The sequence below is a fragment of the Mustela nigripes genome, chromosome 12 (genome assembly GCF_022355385.1).
Source record: "Mustela nigripes isolate SB6536 chromosome 12, MUSNIG.SB6536, whole genome shotgun sequence".
Classification (NCBI taxonomy): domain Eukaryota; kingdom Metazoa; phylum Chordata; class Mammalia; order Carnivora; family Mustelidae; genus Mustela; species Mustela nigripes.
In genome coordinates this window covers 84,316,420-84,336,851 of record NC_081568.1, presented here as the reverse complement: position 1 = coordinate 84,336,851, position 20,432 = coordinate 84,316,420, and the positions used below count along the sequence as shown (strand labels likewise).

The 20,432-nt window shown below is 41.8% G+C and overlaps 2 protein-coding genes across 2 annotated transcripts in view; one reads left to right on the top strand and one right to left on the bottom strand.

Annotated features, from left to right (window-relative positions):
• Nucleotides 1-6,872, top strand: part of CDC20B (cell division cycle 20B) — a 43,558-nt gene extending 36,686 nt beyond the window's left edge. The window contains exons 10-12 of the mRNA XM_059416373.1: nucleotides 1,224-1,349; nucleotides 1,813-1,930; nucleotides 6,757-6,872. Of these exons, the coding sequence (XP_059272356.1) occupies nucleotides 1,224-1,349; nucleotides 1,813-1,930; nucleotides 6,757-6,872 (360 nt within the window). The remainder of the gene's footprint in view (nucleotides 1-1,223; nucleotides 1,350-1,812; nucleotides 1,931-6,756) is intronic.
• A 3,775-nt stretch (nucleotides 6,873-10,647) lies between these two features.
• Nucleotides 10,648-19,611, bottom strand: GZMA (granzyme A). The gene is made up of 5 exons (XM_059416619.1): nucleotides 19,490-19,611; nucleotides 16,596-16,734; nucleotides 14,108-14,249; nucleotides 13,638-13,907; nucleotides 10,648-10,987 (listed from the first exon to the last, which is right to left on the bottom strand). Exons 1-5 carry the CDS (start codon nucleotides 19,557-19,559, stop codon nucleotides 10,826-10,828), a joined length of 783 nt encoding a protein of 260 aa, XP_059272602.1. The 5' UTR covers nucleotides 19,560-19,611; the 3' UTR covers nucleotides 10,648-10,825.
• Nucleotides 19,612-20,432: the final 821 nt, after the last annotated feature.

Here is a 20,432-nt window from a genome sequence, read left to right as displayed (position 1 = left end):
CAAGCATAATATATTTTTTATTTCTCTGTATTTTAAATTCTTACTTCTAGTAAAAAAAAAAAAAACCCTATACTTTCATTCCTTTGGCATCATAGATATATGTCTTGACCTCGACATTGTCCCAGAATATTTATCACTCACAGAACAAAGAAATTGTTTTACTTTATTACCTATGAACAAATTTGTTAGAATGAGAACTTACCAAGTTAACACAGAGTTTCCTGATACAGGGTGTAATGCGTCCTACCAGCTGCTAACGCATGGTAGTGGCTCAGTACTCTGGCTTATGGTTTTAATATCCACAGGACATTAAGAATGATTTAAGGTCCAAATTTCCATCTTTAATGATTTGAGAGAAATCTAGGGAAAATGTATATAAAATGCTCTGAGAACAAAATACAAAAACCAAATAAAGCAAACAAACAAAAAACAGCAAAACAAAACACCCAAAAAACCAAAAACCCAACGTGTGAAAAACCCAAGACAAGCAAAACAAGTTACTTTCTTATGTGCCTTGTCAGAAGTACAGCAAATTGAACCAAGAGCCTCTGAAGTCTGAGCGAGCCAAGCCTTGGGCAGCTAATGGCAGGATGGCCGCACAGATAAGGATACATGGATAAATACAATGGAAATATTTATTAGACTGTCCTTTAAAATTAGTGCTATTCATCATTTCAATTGTTAGCATAAATATGCAATACTGAACCTTATTTTTCAGGATTACCTGTAGTCATTTATAAGGAAGTAAATCAACAGCAATTTTCCTTTCTGAAATGTATTAGGAACTGAAATGCATGAAAGTTTTGGGGGTGCAAGCAATCATGTGTGGCTCCATTTTGTCCTTTCTTCTCTGACCTAGAACCTAAAGACACAGGTAGACAAATGAGAGAAAAATTCATTTCGTCATCAGATTCCAGGGGGCACATGTCACCTATTCCAACAGCAGATTCTTACCCCATAGGACACGTTGAGTGTAGTTTTTAAAATATATTATTGGGTGATTTTTCTTTTTTTAAAATATTGACAAATTGTTCTCAAAATTTGAGGAAGGCACCTAATAGGTGATTTCCAGTCCCTTAGAAGTAATCTCTAGAGAGTGCCTTTGCTCCTGCCTTTAGATCAGAGCTCCAGGAGAGCCGTGGTATATGGTGTGAAGTGTGTCACCTTCACAAGTTCACTTCCTCCAAGCCTGAGCAGCCTGTGTGATTATTTGAACTTTCAAGGCCATGGATTGGTGTCCCTGGCAGTCTGCAGTCCTTGCTGTTGGAGGCGGCATGGAAGATGGACACTTACGTGTCTTGGACATAAATACTGGGCAAAGCATCCAGACCCCAAGCACAGACTCACAGGTAAATATCTCTGCTGGAGTCTGCCTTCTCTTTGATCTTCTAGACCTGTGTGAAAATGATTGCTGTTAGAGCATAGGACCCAAACACATCTCTCTGTACTTGTGAGTCTAAAGACTTCAGTTCTTGGCAGTTTGTTTTTGTAGAACCTTTCTCTATGGGTTGATGTGTGTGTCTTTTCCTTCCCCCTCTATTTCCCACACTTTCCTTCTTTCTCAGCCCTGCTTTGACTGTGCTCAAATTCGTAGGTTCATTGCACCCAAACCTATTTGTATGCTTAGTCTTCTGTTGGCTTGGGATCAACTTTCCTAAAACTAAAATAGTTCCTCTCACACCTGAACCCCAGCTGTGGACTGGAGGAGGGATGTGGACAGAACATATCACCTGGTATCCATTTGAAATATATTCATAATGCATCAGACATTGCCATAATTCTGTATTTTTTTTTTTTTGGCCATTATTACAGATTTGTTCCCTAATATGGCTACCTAAGACAAGGGAGATTGCAAGCGGCCAAGGTAGTCCCAAGAATGATGTGACTGTGTGGGCCTGTCCTGGTCTGACCAGGTCACGTGGATTTTTGGGTAAGCACACAGATGACTAAAATGCATGTTCCCATTGCTAAGTGAGCTGTCACTGGCAGGAAAAGCCCTGAGTAAAAGGTCTCTTCTGGCTTTTTAAAGTATTTATTTTATCAGGAAAAAAGACCTACATCCACCCCACCTCAGGGTGTCCATAGATGAGTATTTCTGAATTTGACTCAGACTGTTCATTGCTTACAATGGTCCTGTCTTCTCCTTCTTGCATACATGCATGGGTGAAGAGTGATGGTCAGGGAGAGTTTCCAAATGCTTTTTGAACTCTGGAGTTAGCATCATAACTCATCTTTCCTTATTTTGCAGAAAACCCAGGAGTGCTACAATGCGTGGGTTTATTCAATACACATCTACCGTGTGTGAAGCACTTTTGGGGGTGGGGAGGACATACATGTAAACAAGACAGACATCATCTTTGCCCTCAGGGAGCCCATACTTTAGTGGGAAGAAACAGACTGAAAACACCAAATGTATACAGAGTTCCATAGTGATAATACCGTGACTCTCTTTGTAGATTGTGAGAATGTTATTTGGCAACAACAAAACACACTTAACAGAAAGACTTCCTGCTTCTGCTGGCCTGTCTGACCTCAGAACGACTTTGATATCCTTAAGCTGTTAGACTGTGTGATTTGGTAAATAAAAATGTAGACAGCTCTTGACAGAGCTACCTGGGTGGCCATGCCTGAATGTACGAAGGACATGAATTGATCCTTTGTATATTTTAAATCATAAGATATGTAATTCATGGGATATGTTTTCTGATTAGGGAAATTATTTTATTTTATTTTTTTAAAGATTCTACTTATTTGAGAGAAAGCATGAGAGGTGGGGAGGGGCAGAGGGACAGGGAGAAGCAGACTCCCCGCTGAGCAGGGAGGCCGACATGGGACTTGATCCCAGGACCCTGAGATCATGATCTAAGCCGAAGGCAGATGCTCAACTGACTGAGCTCTCCCAGGCGCCCTAGAGAAATATTTTTAATGAAGCCTTAAACCTGGTTCTTTACAAAACTGCAATTCCAGTAGATAGTTAGATCTTTCAGTGAGGTAGGGACCTCTGAAAGATCCTGGAGTCAATTTGTTGATACTGGCAATAAAGAATGAACTTAACTGGTACATTTTCTTTCTTTTCTAGCCTTGACGAGTTATGAATTCTTCAGTCGTCATGTCTTGTGCTTTTTTTCATTGATATTAGACAAAATTCCAAAGAGTACATTTAACCTTTTCTTCCCTTAGTGTTTATGATTAAAGAAGATGCAGTTACTTTCCAGCTTTCAGACACTAATGCTCATCTCTGACCCAGTAGTCTCTCCCACGGGCATATTTCCCAGTGTTTAGCAGGGTGATTGTTATATAAACATACATCAGGTGGTTAGCATTAAACAGGTGAAATAGAATAGCAGAGAATGGAAACAATGTAGAAGAAGGCATTATTTTGTGAAACTTTTGTTACAGTTGTTCAATACCATATGCGTGTTTAAATATGGGGTGGCAACATAAAATGTAGTTTTGAAAGGTGGATTGTGGTCATAAAGCTTAGAAAAAAACTATTCTAGATTACGGCCACGCCTTTCCTTTGTCTCACCCTGTTAACCACACTCATGATTCTCTGGGGGAAGAATTCTATTAAAGAGGTTTTCCCCATCTAACTGGAGAAGGAAGATAACTTAAGATCATTCTTCCCATCACCTTCCAAAAGTTGTAATTTACAAGCTTTGAAGCAGCAATATGTAACTTTCTAACCTGTAGGTGAGGTCTGGCCTTTGATTTGGTTTCATAGTCCTTAGCACAGGCATTGATAGGTGGTCTCCTTTATAATGATTGTTGCATGAAGAACACAAAACTTTCAAACAAAATCCTTTCAGTGATAATACTCTTGGAATTTAGGGATGTGAATCCTAAAGGATGGCCTTGGTCTGAGGTAAAGATGGCATTTCCCACTAAATCTAGTAAATTAAGATTTTCACTAATAGGAGAGAAGTGTTTCAAGAATGCTTCTGCTTCTTGCTGGTGAGGATTCGGAGAAAGGGGAACACTCCTACACTGTTGGTGGGGATGCAAGCTGGTGCAACTATGGAGGCTCCTCAAAAAGTTGAAAATAGAGCCACGACCCAGCACTACTGGGTATTTACCTTAAAGATACAAATGTAGTGATCTGAAGGGGCATGTGCACCTGAATGTTTATAGCAGCAATGTCCATAATAGCCAAACTATGGAAAGAGCCTAGATGTCCATCAACAGATGAATGGATAAAGAAGATGTAGTGTGTGTGTGTGTGTGTGTGTGTATACACTATGGAATATATATATACATATATATATATGGAATATAATATATACTATGGAATACTATGTAGCCATCAAAAGAAATGAAATCCTGCCATTTGTGACAATGTGGATGGAACTAGAGGGTATGTTAAAAAAAAAAAAAAAAAAGAATGCTTCTGCTTCTAATCCAAACTCCATTTTCCTAACAAATTTTGGAAGCAGTTCTCCATTTTTTTTAAAAGTAAAGACATTTTTCAAAACCTGCTTTGGAAAAGATTTGGATTTTTTTTTCTTTATTACTCCTTTTCTACTTTTTTCCCTTTCTTTCTCTTCATCTCAACACATTGTAATAAAAAAATGAAGGCATATTTATCACCTACTGTATTTATTGAATTCACTTTTCTTAAGTTTAATTTAAAAACATTCATGTAATAGTCTATATTTATCCTAACTAAATTAAGTGGTTTTCATTTATATTGCTTTAATTTATAAATGTTTAATTAAAAAATAAGGAGCAGTGGTATTCTCTAGGAAAAGAGATTCTTCTTTGCTGTGGGACTGGAGAATGGGCTAAAGGGTTAAAGCACTGAATTCGATTCTAGTTCTGGCTCTGCCATCAATTAGCTCTGTGACCTGGGACAAGGCAGTTGATGTTACGGGATTTTTTTTTCATCTATAAAATAAGGGAGCTGCTTTGTATCTATGAATCTAGATTTTTTTTTAATGCACTCACACACCCAGAGTCAAACCCACGTCTCTTTGGGGGGCATGGGTGCCTGTGCCCGTGTGTGTACGTGTGCGTGAGCATCCAGGAGACCATTGGGCATGATGTGTGTGGATAAAAAAATTCCCATGTCTAAGAAATGTCTCCTTCAACAGTGGAATATATATACATACTCTTTGCTCCTGAGAATCTGATGTCAGAACACAAGATTATTTCTGAAATTCCAGATCTCATTTGAATTGAAAACTGTACTAGTTCTATGAGATGACTACCAACCTACCTATATTTTATGTGTGTCCGCAAATACCTCCTCAGCCAAAAACTTACACAACCTCTTTCCTTCCCTCCATCCTCCTGGCCCCAGCCTTCTTTCATGGAGTCAGTTTTGTCTGCTTTGGCCTAAACGTTTGATTGTTAGCCGTCACTGTTGGGTTAGGATAGATTTTGCCAAGTATTTTCCAAGAAACATGAGCTACGTGAGAAGTTCATGTCAAAAGGACATGACTGGGGTGCCTGGGTGGCTCAGTGGGTTAAAGCCTCTGCCTTTAGCTTGGGTCATGATCCCAGGGTCCTGGGATCAAGCCCCATATCGGGCTCTCTGCTCAGTGGGGAGCCTGCTTCCTCCTCTCTCTCTCTGCCTGCCTTCCTGCCTACTTGTGATTTCTGTCTGTCAAATAAATAAAATCTTAAAAAAAAAAAAAAAAGGACATGACTTTGGTCAACTAAGTTTCAGAAATGCTGCTTATTATAATCTCTTCTCCCAAATAAAGTAGTCTTGAAATAAGGAATCCTGTTTAATTTTTTTTTAACCTGGAGATCCCAAACTAATGTGAACATGAAACACTGTTTTCTTTTTTAATACCTATTAACCAACTTCATATGGAATTACTGTTCCACAAAATGTTCTTTGGGAGACGATCAGGTAGATAACAGAAAAAGGTGGATTGTCTCCAGAATTACATAACTACGACTCAAGTTTGTTTTGGGGTAGAGCTTTTTGGGTCCTTTCCTATTAATCTGCCTCAATTTATTTGATTATCTCCTTGAAACTTAGGTCCCAAAGGATGGCTTTTTGGCGGGGATCAGGAGGATGGGATGGGTGGCTGGAGCACAGCAGTAGCAATTCCTGGGTGCTTGTGGAGTAGAGAAGATAGAGCTGACAATGGTTTGGGGCATGAGGGGCGTGGTGGGCTAGAAATGATCCCGCCGCTTGTCAAATCCCTGGAAGCTGTGATTGTGATTTTCTTTAGCAAAAAACTGATGAAATTAAGTCAAGGATTGTGAGATGAGATCATCCTGGATGAACCCTAAATCCAATGACAAGTATCCTTCAAAGAGACACACAGAAGAGAACAGGCACATGGAACAAAGGGCCATGTGACCACAGAAGCAGAGAACAGAGTGATATGGCCACAAATCAAAGATAGGGGGCAAGGGTTGGAAGCTCCCCCAGAACCTCCAGAGGGAACCAGTCCAGCCGACACCTTGATTCTGGACCTCTGGTCACCAGAGCTATGAGAACATAAATTTGTCTTATTTCCAGCAGTGTGTGGTAATTTGTTATGGCAGCCCTAGGAAAATAATAAAGTGGGGGAGAGCTCTGAAAGGGAAACCCAGTGAAGCAAAACCTCAGCCACCTGAGGTTGCTGCCTACAGTTAGCTCGGACTGGTGTTTACCACAGCAAAGGCACAGTGGGAGTGCCAGCTTCATATATGGCAGGTTTCAGGGAAGCCTTCATCCTGGGAGGGGATACGGGGCCCTCCACCTCAGCAACAGCCCTTGTAATGTGGGACATGAGCTGTCTTCCCTTCTCCCCACAGGCCACAGAGGCAGAGTGCTGCACCTGGCTTTGAGTCCAGACCAGACCCGAGTGGTTTCTGCTTCAGCAGATGGCACAGCCTGTGTATGGAGCTGCTGTCACTCAGCAACTCCATGAGCTCCAGCTTCCTCACTTCAAAGTGGGAATAATGACAGTGGCCTTCTCTTCTCCACGGGTTTGTTGTGACTATCAAACGGGATGACGTGCTTTTCCTGAGGTGAATGTTCTCGTGACCTTTCTTCTCAGGCTTATTTGCTCTGCTTCCTCCTGTTCCATTCCCTGATACTATCTTTGCCTCTTCTCTATTTTCCCCTCCCTCATTCTCCTCTTCTTCTTCCTTCTTTTTCTTGTTTTCTATCTCTTCCTGGTTAGGGATGCATTTCCACTGTGATAGCAGAGATTTCTACAGCAGAGATTTCCAAACACCTTTTCCCCTCTTGACTTTTCTCCCAATCTCCAGTCTCATATTTCTTTCTGACTCTGGATATTTCCTTTCTGAGATCCTTTTCTGTTTTAGCTTAAACCAAATACATTAAAAATATCCCTTATTCACTTGAAAAATATGGTTAAAATCCCACTATATGCTAAGCAGTATGTTAAGCATGCCCATTATTTCCTCTCAAAATGAGATCCCCTGTATAACTCCCTTGTCCCTCTCCCTGCTCTCATCCCTATCTTGGTCAACCCATCATCCAGGGAACCTCCTGATTATTCCATTCCATGCTTAATCTGCTCACACCTTGTTCTCTTCTGTTTCATTCTAGTCATGTCCTGAATACCTGATGACCACTTCATTGTAATTCCTTCTGTTTTTCTCTCTTTATTCTTCATGGGTCTCCACCACACAGTTAGGCTACATTTCTAAAAGTATGGTGGTGATCTTCTCAGCCCCTGCTCAGAAACTCCCAATGACTCCCTATTACATAGAGCCCTCACCTCAACCTTAGGGTCCTGAGCCCTAGAACTGCCATAGACCTACTGAGCAAACTTGCATGTGGTCATAACACTTACAAGAATAGGACTTTGGATTTGATAATTGCTAAGTTTTTTTTAAGTCTCGATCAGGCCACTGTTCTCTCTCTCTCTTTTTTAAAGTAGGCTCCATGCCCAGTGTGGAACACAATGTGGGGCCTGAACTCCACAACTTTGAGATCAAAACCAGAACTGAGATCAAGAGTCAGACTCTTAATGGACTGGGCCACCCAGCGCACATGTTCTTTAAAAAACTTTTTAAAAAAAGATTTAATTTATTTATTTGACAGAGAGAGATCACAAGTAGGCAGAGAGGCAGGCAGAGAGAGAGGAAGGGAAGCAGGCTCCCTGCTGAGCAGAGAGCCCGAAGCGGTGCTCAATCCCAGGACCCTGAGATCATGACCTGAGCCGAAGGCAGAGGCTTAACCCTCTGAGCCACCCAGGTGCCCCATCTTTTAATGTTAATCCTTGCTCATTTCCCGTGTTAACCCTGGGCTAGGTATTTTGATTTCCTGCCTTTGTGCTTTTGTCAGAGCTTTTCTTCTAGTCTGGAATTTCTACTACTCTCTTCCTTTTCTTTGTTCATCAAAGTCTTAACCTCTCTAGGAAGTGTTTTGAGATGATGTTACTTGGGTTTGAATTCTTGGCATCAGTCTATACCATCCACTTGAACATTTCTTGTACCCTAAACACTTCCCTGTACCTACTCTTTGTCAACACCTTTCCATTATTCTGACCTCTGCACTATACTTTTGTTTTATGCCATTCTGCAGATAAATGGAATCACATCTTTTATATTCTTTTTGACTTCTTTCACTCGCTACTAAGCTTATAATATTAATTCATGTTGTTACATGTAACTGTAGGATTTTCTTTTTCATTGCTGTGTAATATTCTCACATATAAATGTATGACAATCGTCAATCCATCTTACTGTGGATAAATATTTGAGCTATTTTCCATTTTGACTTTAAGAATAAAGTTTGGGGCACCTGGGTGGCTCAGTTGGTTAAGCATCTGACTGTTGATTTTGGCTCAGGTTATGATCTCAAGGTCGTGAAATCAAGCCCTTTGTCAGGCCCTGTACTCAGTTGGGAGTCTGTTTGAGAGTGTCCCTTTGCCCCTCCCCCTGCTCATGTGTCCTCTAAAAATAAATAAATTTTTTAGAAAAAGAATAAAGTTACTATGCACACTCTTAATCATTCTTTGGTGGACAAAAGCACACATTTCTGTTCGGCATATACCCAGGTGTGGAACTGCTTGGTCATAGGATATTGAGTTTTTTTTTTTTTTTTTTTTTTAGATTTTATTTATTTATTTGGCAGAGAGAAATTACAAGTACACTGAGAGGCAGGCAGAGAGAGAGAGAAGGAAGCAGGCTCCCTGCTGAGCAGAGAGCCCGATGCGGGACTCGATCCCAGGACCCTGAGATCATGACCTGAGCCGAAGGCATCGAGGATATTGAGTTTTAAGTAGTCACTACCAACTTGCCTAAGAAGTATCAGTTTACGCTTCCATCAGTAATGACTGAGGGTTCTATGCAACTACTTTTTAATTGGACTTCGAAATCTATAATGTTGCCAGTAGGGAAGAGTCTATCCTCTTATTGCTATTAAAATTCTAACTATGAATTAGGGATTATAGCAGGCATCTGCAATATCATCCTAGGGACTCTCTTAGAGCCCTGTTTTAGATGTTAGCACCAGACTTCATTTTTTAGTATAAGGCCTCCCATCACCAGCTGTATATTGAAATCACTGGGGAGATTATATAAAGAATATTATGTCCTTGGTCTCATTGAATGCAATTAAATAAAAATTTCTAGAGGTGGGGCTAAGGATTTGTAATTGAGCTATGCTCCTTCTTTGTTTTAAGAGACTGTCTCTTGGGGCGCCTGGGTGCCTCAGTGGGTTAAGCCGCTGCCTTCGGCTCAGGTCATGATCTCAGGGTCCTGGGATCGAGTCCCGCATCAGGCTCTCTGCTCAGCAGGGAGCCTGCTTCCTCCTCTCTCTGTCTCTCTGCCTGCCTCTCTGCCTACTTGTGATCTCTCTCTGTCAAATAAATAAATAAAATCTTAAAAAAAAAAAAAAAAAAAGAGACAACTCTTGGTGTTGATGTATGTTCTTGGCTTGGGTATACATTGTGTGTGTGTGCATGTGCATGTACACTTCTAAAGGAACTGATGGAAATTGCAGGAATCCATTCACATAATCACATTTTGAAGTGGCTGTTGAACTGACGACTCCCCAGTGAGTTCAATGTGCTAAATAACAACATAGGGGTTTTTCAAGGAAGACTTTGAGCACTTACTGCCTAGTATGTGATGGCAGCTCCTGTAACCATTGTGTTGGCTGGATCCGCCCAGGCTCAGGGTTAAGGAGAACCAAGAAATCACCTAGATAATCAAAGGCTTCTATGCAAACCCATGAGAGAGGAGGCTGACTCTCTGTTGTATACTTTTCTTGTCTGCCAAGTGCATCATTTCTGCCCATTGAATTTTATTTTCTATTTCTCACCTGCCTTTGGAAAACACGGTGAGACACTGCCCCTTCTACTTCTTTCTTGGACTCAGGTTCTTGCAGAGAGATGGATAGATTGATAGATAGCATGTGTTGATGTGGAGCAATGGCCTTAGAAGGCCAAAAGCATTTCCTTTTAAACCCAAATGCTCCACTGGCTGTTCCTGTTTCCTGTAGAATTGCTGAGCCTGTCACTAGACAGACCTGACCTTATTGTCACTCCTGCTGGGCCCCATTTAGACAGTGGATAATTCGAGGAAAGTATGTATGTCACTTGACTCATGGTTGACCCTGGTGACCTTGGCTCTCTCCTCTCTGTTGCAATATCTGTAAGGTTGTCATATTCCTCTCTTTCCCCTTGCCAGTGCAGATCTGCTCACTGAAGGTATAGGAGAAATGGATACAGTTCCACAAATTGATTTTATTTATGATAAGATTAAGAAGTCACAGCAAGTGCCCACCCCATAAATGGTGAATCACATAATTCCACTCCTGAAACCAATACTACACTATATGTTAACTACTTCGAAACAAACAATGAAAAAAGAAGTGACAACAAATGCACTGAAGTACAATTAGCTAAACAAACCCCTTCATAGTCGCAATTGTCCAGTTGAGATGCTTCTGTGAGAGAAGAGTATAGACGCCAGGTCCTCGAGGGTCTCCACATTTTCCTGGAAGGCCAAAGGCAGTAATGCCTCTAAAAATACCCTCACATATCAAAGGGCTTCCAGAGTCTCCCTGGAGGAAAACAAGAAAGGTAATGGGGATCAGCATGGAATATGTTCACTAGTGAGATGGAAAAAATTCCATTCAATGCGGAACATTCAATGTGAAGTTAAGACCAATCTTGACTTAAATGAAAATTTGTGCTTAAAAGTCCTAAATGTTGGGGCACCTGGGTGGCTCAGTTGTTAAACATATGCCTTCAGCTCAGGGCATGGTCCCAGGGTCCTAGGATCAAGCCCTGCGTCCGGCTCTCTGCTTGGCGGGAGGCCTGCTTCTCCCTCTCCCACTCCCTCTGCTTGTGTTCCCTCTCTCTCTCTGTCAAATCTAAAATCTTTAAAAAATTTTTTTTAAAAAGTCCCAAATGTTTGGAAATGTTTCAATATTTTTAAATTGGCTCGTTCAATTTATTTATAAACCAGTGAACATGCAATAAAACTTGTATTACTGCTCATGTTATCCACCAATTTTAAGACTGATTCTGCTTTAGAAGGGAAGCCCTCCTGTTTGTCATTTTCTTAAAATGCTTAATAACGCAAAGGGCAAAACAGTCAAATGCAGACGGGATATTGAGGCAAAGAGGCATCATATCTTCTAGTTTTATAAGGCATCATATCTTCTAGATTCTCTAGCATGTAACTGTTTTCCTAAAGGAACAAAACCAAAGCAACTTTCCCCTTCGCCCTGTCAAATAGACAGAAATTGCTCCCTCAAGTCTCTTTGGAGCATCTGACACTAGATGGGAAATCCCAGAAACCAGTGGTCACACTTCAAAGTTAATGAACTCTGCCAACAGAGAGGCTTTAGTTAGCTGAGGTCACTGCTTTATGCCTCCTGACTGTGCTACCCAGTGTATGACCCTATATTCTCTCATGGAAATCTAGAATCAGCATATTTAAATGTATTGAGGTCTAGAGCCTGAAGTGGTCAATTCACTACTCTTGCTTTAGGGAGAGTTGGCGCTGAAGGAGCAGGAGGCTGGCTGAGGACAAAGCAAAAGCTGGCGCCTTGCACCCCCCCCTTCACCCGCTCCCCTCCATAGGTGTAGCATTCCTCAGGCACCCCTGACTGCCATAAAACGATAAATAGTTAACTTGCAGAGATCACAGTCCTGCAAGGTAGGAGTCTCCCTTGGTTTGCAAATGTCCTTGAGATTTACAACAAAGAAGTTACCCAATTCACTGACGCCAAGTATGCCTGTTCAAACTGTCAATCAGTCAGCTCAGCCCCACCCGAAACTTGTTTGTACCTGTCTATAAAAACCCTGCACCAACCCAGCTCTGGACCTCTCGGCGTTATCGGCAACGAGCGCTGCAGAGGTCCAGGTTCGAACCTGCAATAAACGACCCTTGCTGATTGGCTTTGACTCACGTCTCTGGTGGTCTTTTAAGGTGGGGGTAATATTCAATTGGCATTTCAGTGCTAGACAGAAAGCCACAGAGGCATGTGTATAGGGCTCTGTAAACGCCAGGCTCTGAGTGCTCAACACCTTCCCAGCCAAGTGAAGGCATCAATGATCCCTCCTTTTCAGGCAAAAACTGGGCTTATGAGTACATGAACTAAGGGAAGTGTGTGAGAGCCTGGGACTCCTCCTGGACAGGTATATTTCACATAGGGTCTGAAATTTTCATCATGAGTCCATCATAGCCAATTCTAAAGAGTCTTGGGCACTAAGAGAAAGGCAAAAGGATGGTTAAGCTTTGACCCTAGGGTGGCAGTGGAGAGAGGACAGGCACGCTGGGACATGGCTGTGGCCTCAGGATTCTGCATGTGTTTCCAAGGGTGGGAAGGTTCTGGGTTTCTGGATTGCCAAGATGGTGGATGAGGGGAGGAGAGGAGAGAGAGCAAAGGAGAGAAAGTGGAAAAGAGCAGAGGGCCAATGTCATCTCTTCCTGGGATGTGCCTAGCCATGGTCCCAAAATGAAGCCATTCAGATTCTTTAGATGTTTAGCCAAGCTTCTGGAAAGAACGGAGACACCTGGATCTTTCAGTCTCTGATTCAAACTCCCAGACCACCTACACTGCAACTGCTTCTCTTCAGAGGAGGTTCTACAGGGTCTTTGGGAAAAGTGAGAAATGATAAACTCAGAGCTTAAAACTTTCTAAGGTGTCTCTGCTACTTATATCTTTAAGCAGAGCCCTGTCCCACTGCCTCTCAGGGGACTCTGGGATGGAGACTTGCACAGTCTCTGTATGGGTCACATTTGGAATTTGCTTCCTGGGGACTCAGCTTGACTCCAGAAAGCAGCAGAGTCTGGCCAGAGATCCTTAGTCAGGCTTGGAAAGGACAGGCATGTCAGACTTGCTAGGTTAAGTGACAGCAAATTTTGGTGGGGGGAGGACTGAGGTGGGGAAAAAGGGCATTGAAGTCCTTAGAGGAGCCCTGACTTCAGCTTTCCTGGATATTACATATTTTCGAATTGAGAACTGAATATGTTTATATGAAAAATGAGAACAAGTCTCTGATGAATGACTTACATGAGCTTACATTAATTTATTTGGGATTTTATCAAATTTCTGTTTAAAAACAAAACAAAACAAAACAAAACAAAACACTAGGACCTTGCAGAAGCCAACGCCATGACAAGACAAAGCCTGATGTTACAGGTTCTCTATCTGCGGGACTTACTCCAACAACTAACACGTGGGACCTTATTTTACTTACATTGCACGAGTCTTTTCCACCTTTGAGGCTGCCAGCACAGATCATATTCAGTCCAATCACAGGATTATAATTATAGTGCTTTTCATCATTGCAGATTCTTCGATTTATGACGGTGATATTGACTTCTCTGAGGGTGTCAGACTGAGGGGAGTTATTGCGGATGCTCCCCCAGCCTGCAACTTGACACGTGGTTTCGGGTTTGACATCATCCCCCTTCTTAGGGAGAGGGAGGATCCTCACATTTTTATTAATTTTTGCTTTTTTGTTCAGCTGTTAGAAGACAAGCATGAAGACTTAACAAAATAAGATAATTTAAATGGTCCTATTTTTACTTAAATTCTAGCCCCACCTTCAAGGACCCCATTATGTAACTCTTGTCTATAGCCACAGAGCACCAAGGAAAAAACTTCCATGAAGTCAGCCAGATGGTGGGATGTTCTGTGACTGTGAAGTCTATCAGAGGTACATACCTGTAAAAGTTTCAGATCCCCCTCATGTGTGTGCGGGTCAAAGCACGGATAAGGAAACTCTTTCTTAATATACATTATCTGTTTTTCTGACTCCCTCTTGGTTATTGAGTGGGCTCCAAGAATGACCTGGGAATTTTTGTTCCTGGAAACAGACACGACACTGTTAACTGGGTTTACTCTTTCTATTAGGAGCTCAGCATATCATATGATCCGCTTAACTGTCTCATTTGTCAATCTACTTTCTGTGGCAATACTTGTGTGTGTGCAAAAATTGTTTATGAATCTGTCATCATCATCACCAGCTTCTTTGCAACACACTAAACTAGGTCTGCTGAAAAACAACAAGAGAACTCCACAGCAGCTAAGCCAAGGCTTGGGATCTTAGGGGTTAGGGTTTTAGTGCCCCCTCACCCTCCTTGAGCTGTGGTAGAGAATCAAGTTGCAGAATCAGGTTGCGGAATGCTGGAAAACAAAGATCTCAGGGGTCTAGAGATGGAAGCAAAAGGCACTCAGTAATTGTAGAGGAATGCACTGAAGGGATCTTTGTAAGAGAACAACAAAATTAAAAGGGAAAACTTTCAGAATAGATTGTTCCATGAACCCTATTTGCATGGCACTGAGTGTGTGTATATTGCAGGGATGGTGATCTGAAGCAGGGACCCAGGATCCTTTCTGTTTTTTTACTCCCTGCAAAAGGTTCATTTTGATTCATAAAATCAAAATACCCAGGAGGCGCCTGGCTGGTTCAGTAGAGCCTGTGCCCCTTATACTCCCCTTGAGTATAAACTCAAGCCCCTTGTGGGGACTGGTCCTACTTAAAAAAATGCTCTCTGGTGTATTAATGATTAAGGTTATCATCATTCACAGCGTAGTCTAAATGAAACCAACCAGATGGTCTCACTGTCATTTTTCCATTACATCAGTTGATGTGAGTATCACTTAAGAAACTAGAACTGGTTTCAGTAGAGCACAACTGAATGATGAAATGTTCTATACATCTGCCTCATTCAAAATGGTAGCCACTAGCCACCTGTGGCTAGCAAGGACCTGAAATGTGGCTAATGCCACCAAGGAAATAAATTTGTAATTTTATTGAGCTTTAATTAAAATTCATAGATCCACATGTAAATTCATGTAACCATATGACAGTGGCTACCATATTGGACAGCCCAAGTTTAGAGGCTCGATTATGAGAATGGAGGAAAGACCAGGCCTGGAAGAGCTCTGAAGGTAGTAGTCAGTGGGGGTTAAGAGATGGCTGTGATGTGAGAGATGGTCAGAAAAGGAAGAGGGAAAGTATTAGGAGCAAACTTTCTCTACAAATCAAAGCCTCAATGAGATACCACCTCACACCAGTCAGAATGGCTAAAATGAACAAGTCCAGAAACGACAGATGGCAAAGATGCAGAGAAAGGGGAACCCTCCTACACTGTTGGTGGGAATGCAAGCTGGTGCAGGCACTCTGGGAAATAGTATGGAGGTTCCTCAAAAAGTTGAAAATAGAGCTACCCTATGACCCAGCAATCACACTACTGGGTATTTAACCCAAAGATACAAATGTAGTGATCCGAAGGGGCACAGGCACCCGAATGTTTATAGCAGCAATGTCCACAATAGCCAAACTATGGAAAGAGCCTAGATGTCCATCAACAGATGAATGGATAAAGAAGGTGTGGCATATATATATAATGGAATACTATGCAGCCATCAAAAGAAATGAAATCTTGCCATTTGCAACAAAGTGGATGGAACTAGAGGGTATTATGCTGAGCAAAATAAGTCAATCAAAGCAAGACAATTATCATATGATCTCACTGATATGAGGAATTCAAGAAACAAGACAGGATCATATGGGAAGGGTGGGAAAAATGGAACAAAATGAAGCCAGAGATGGAGACAAACCATAAGAGACGCTTAATATCAGGAAAAAAAACTGAGGGTTGCTGGAGGGATGGGGGTAAGAGGGGAGGGGTGGTTGGGTGATGGACATTGGGGAGGGTATGTGCTATGGTGAATGCTATGAATTGTGTAAGACTGATGATTCATAGACCTGTACCCCTGAAAAAAAATAATATGCTAAATGTTATTTAAAAATATACAAAGAAAAAAAGAAACAAGATTTCTACTTGACTGTTGAGCTCAGGCTCCCAAGGGGACACTTTAGTTTTACCTTTTCATACTGTGGTTAATTCTCTCTAGTCATGAAGTCAAGACCAGAAGCAAAGCCTTGCAGCACTCAGAGCCGGAAGCTCTAGCCGAGTATGACAGCAAGCATGTGGGTGCCCAGTGTGGATCCCGCCTGGGTCTGATCCTTTGGGGCTGAGTCTGGGCTAAACTCCCTGCTGGGTTAAAGCAATTTCCCAGAGACTTAAGTGATGTGAAGATACTAATGTGAGCTTCCTGTGTTTTAGTGAATATTTATTCTCTTTATTAATATTCCCCCAAATAAGAACATCTGTACAAACATTTATAGAACCCGAGCACTTACAGGACACAGTGAGCTGCAGTCAATACCCAGTCTTTTGCAACCAGAGCCCCAGCACAGACTTTTTTTCCTTTAAGTAGCACCATGTAGGGTCTTGAATGAGGAGTCACTTGATTTCCTCCAATAATTTCTACACAGAAATCTGTTAAAAAGAAAAAGACAAATCCTCTCAGCTCCCACCCCAAAGAGCTCTCCCTAAAGCCATGTTCCTGAGACCAAACATGGTTTTCCCTCTTGGGAGAGGAAACCTAGGTGACAGGTCCCCCCCAAGCCCTCGCCCTCCATGGAGATGTTTGGATATTGGAATGTAAATCCCACTCCATCGGGTAGGTCTCCGTTGCTCCAAGAGATGCTAGTGATGATGACCACCTTGAGGGCACTCCACCCTCCTCCCTTCTGGCTAAGTACTGATCTGGGGAAGCAGAGCTGCTTTCAGAAGCCTGAGATTGCCCTTCCGTCCTTGCCAAAACACAGGGCTTATAAACTGATAGAGTGCCTTTTAGCTGTGTCCCACCTATGAGTTCTTTGGTCAGACTTCTGTTTAATTGACACTGGTATTCTCCTTGTTCCTAAGTGGACGGAAGAGTATCTGTTGCACCTGAAGCTCCCTTTCAACCGGAGGACTGAAACGCATGGTCAAACCAAAGGCCTTTTCCAAAGAGGTAGGAGAAGGAAGGAAAGAGCTCTGCCTTAATCAAATTTCCATGATGACAGAGCAGGAGTAGGGTTTCATGATTACAGAAAATAGTCTTACGCACAAGAAACCCCATTCATGCTGGTTTAGCCATCTTGTGCCTTTGCCTTTGTGATACGCTTTCAGTCCTCCACCCCTGTGCCAGATGCTGTTGGACTCTTCTAAAATACTTCTGACCACTGGCTGAGATTCAGTGGTTTCTCCTTTAGGGCAGAGTACCCGTTTCCCCTTTAATAGAGCCAACTTGCTGCCAAGTTCACAATCAGATGCAGATGGTGAAAGTGAGGGAAGGGGAAGAGAGTGGTTCTAAGGGCTCTCATTTCCAGAAGTGTGTTGGGAAGTGGATATACTAGACTCTAGAAGTTAGAAGATAAGGAATTTAGAGAAACGCTGACAATTTCACCCCCATCTCAAATTTTCCTTGGGTGAGTCGTGTATGTAAAGATCCCAACGGTATGTCTTTGAACCTTCTGAGCTGCAGAAATCATAAACTCAGCAGAATAACTTCATTTTTATTTTTCAAAATCATCTGTTTGGTGAGCACAGACACAGCTTCCAAAAAAAAAAAAAAAAAAAAAAAAAAACAACATTTGTAACCAAAAAAACCAAAAAGGGGCAGGGGAAAAAAACAGCCCAAAAAAAAAAAAAAAAAAAAAAAAAAGTCAACATCTGCAACCAACCACTCCTAAAAGGGTCAGGGGTAGAGTTTAGAGCAGGTGAGAAGCTTCTGGAACCTAGCAATTCTTGATCCCTCCCCAGAATCAAAATAAATCCGAATCTTGGGAGTTGGGGCTGGATACAAGCACTGTTTAAAAAGCCCTTCAGAGTATTCTAATGTGTAGGACAGTTAAGACCACTGGTCCAGAGCATCAAGTCTTGCTTTACTTTATCTGTTCCCTTTATGTGCCCACATTGCTCTCTCTGACCACAGGCAACAAAGAAGAGTGGAGCAAGCCTCTCTGTTGTTTCCTTTGAAGGAAAGATATCACTGGATTTTTTTTTTTTTTTTTTTTTTTTTAATATCTGCTCTGTTTTCAATGTTACAGAGGCTCTAACATGCCTGAACACAGTCCTACTATGCCAGGCTGATGGTCTGCCCACGCTTTTGACCCATAAGTGTAGCAACCTTGTTATTTTAAAAATTTCTTCTCATTTTTAGGTGCAAGATAAACTTCCTTGCGGATTCCTGGCAAGACAGGTTTTTGCATCAGCCCCTGGCCACTGCTCCCGTGTACAAAAGCTGACAGACCTTGGGCTAGAGCCATGGCTAGTGCCTACCTGTCAACATACTTGAGGCAGTCCTAGACCAGTCCTCACTCTCCTGAAGGTTTTCAAGGAAAAGTCTAAAGCCCCTCAGGGGGTATAACCTGTCTTGTGATAATGCCATGAGCTTCATAGCATTTGAAACTGATGCCCATGCAGCTCATATAAAACCAGTCATGTTGGTTACTACTTGGAATGCCAGAGAAGTCACTCAATACCCCCAGTCAATGTGGGGACATTCCTAGGGACACACTAGAGAAATGATATAAATTCAAGTCATTCCTGATCTGTTTTGGGTGACAAAATCAGGGTTTTTTTTTTAAACTTCCATTTAAAACCATCCATGTACTTTCTGCAGCAAGAAAGGCTGAACACCACTATTCCCTTCCTGAAAGATACTATTTATTTTCCTAACTCAAGCATCTTTGTTTATTCACTTATTTTGTTTATCCATTTATAAATTTGAAAATTTATAAATTGGCAGAAATAAACACTGGTGGTTCCATTATTTTTTGTGAGGAAATTTTAAAGAGGAAGAAAGGATGTTTTTCCTTCTAAAATAAAGACATACGGGGCGCCTGGGTGGCTCAGTGGGTTAAAGCCTCTGCCTTCGGCCCAGGTCATGATCCCAGGACCCTGGGATTGAGCCTCGCATCAGGCTCTCTGCTCAGTGCAGAGCCTGCTTCTCTCTCTCTCTCTCTGCCTGCCTCTCTACCTACTTGTGTTCTCTGTCAAATAAATAAATAAAATCTTTAAAAAAATAAAATAAAATAAAATAAAATAAAATAAAATAAAATAAAGACATAGAATTCAAGGGAGAGTATTAAAGCATGGGGAACAAATATCTCCTCTTATACATAGCTAATCTTGCCAAAAGTTTGCTGAAAGTCTGCTCCATTTGCTTAATGGTTATGCTGGAAATGATGAGAAGCAGTCTTACCTCCAGGAATCAGCAGGAGAAAAACGGCAATTGAGAGAGAGGATGCCAGAAACATACAGGAGATCCTCATTGTGGCTGCTGTCCTGTACCCACATCAATCGGCACGAAAATCTGTGTTAGCTCTTGACTGACTCCATCTATATATTGAGAGTACAAAGGATGTGGTTTTCTCTCTTTCCAAGTTCAAACTTGAACATTCAGAACTGAAACCCAAGTGAGAACAGTGAACAATTACTCATTACGAGTGGTCATGCTTTCCTTTGCTAGGACTGCTGAGGGAGGGGAGGGCAACTCGATAGTGTGGGTGGGGATGAGAGGACCCTGTTGCCCTCAGAACGTAGTACAAAAGGGGAGACTCTAATGTGTTTTCACAGGAATTTGGAGGATTCTAGTTCTCATCAGCAGCAATACTATCTTCTGCTTCCACTAATGGAATCTATTAAGACTTAAATTAGAGCTTTGAAAAAAATTGGTCAGCAACCAAATTTTTTCCTGGTTATCTCCTTGGGTTATATTGTTAGGGTACGAAGTCGACCACCCCTCAATTAGACAGAGAACACTCTCGATAATGCAAGTCACACAGCGAGGTTTATTTCCAGCTAGCTGGGGTCCAAGTATCCGCCTGGCACAGCGGGTTTCAACAAGGACCCCGAGCACTCAAAGCCAAGGGTTTATATAGTATTTTCAAGGCACTTCTTCATAGCTACATACATATCTTGCACCCCACTTTGACAGTTTAACTTTGTTTAACCTTTTTCCACCCCGGCGTCACCCTGGAGCCATCCTGGCACTTAAGTGAGATTTAAGTTTAGAAGAAATTTAACTTTATTTACATTTCCTTCTGCCTTAGCCTCCTTCAGTTTTATGGTGTGACCTTAGGTCTTGAGGAACTGAGCCATTTGTCTCTGGAAATTGGGCCATTGAAGAGATAGCCCTTTTTGTT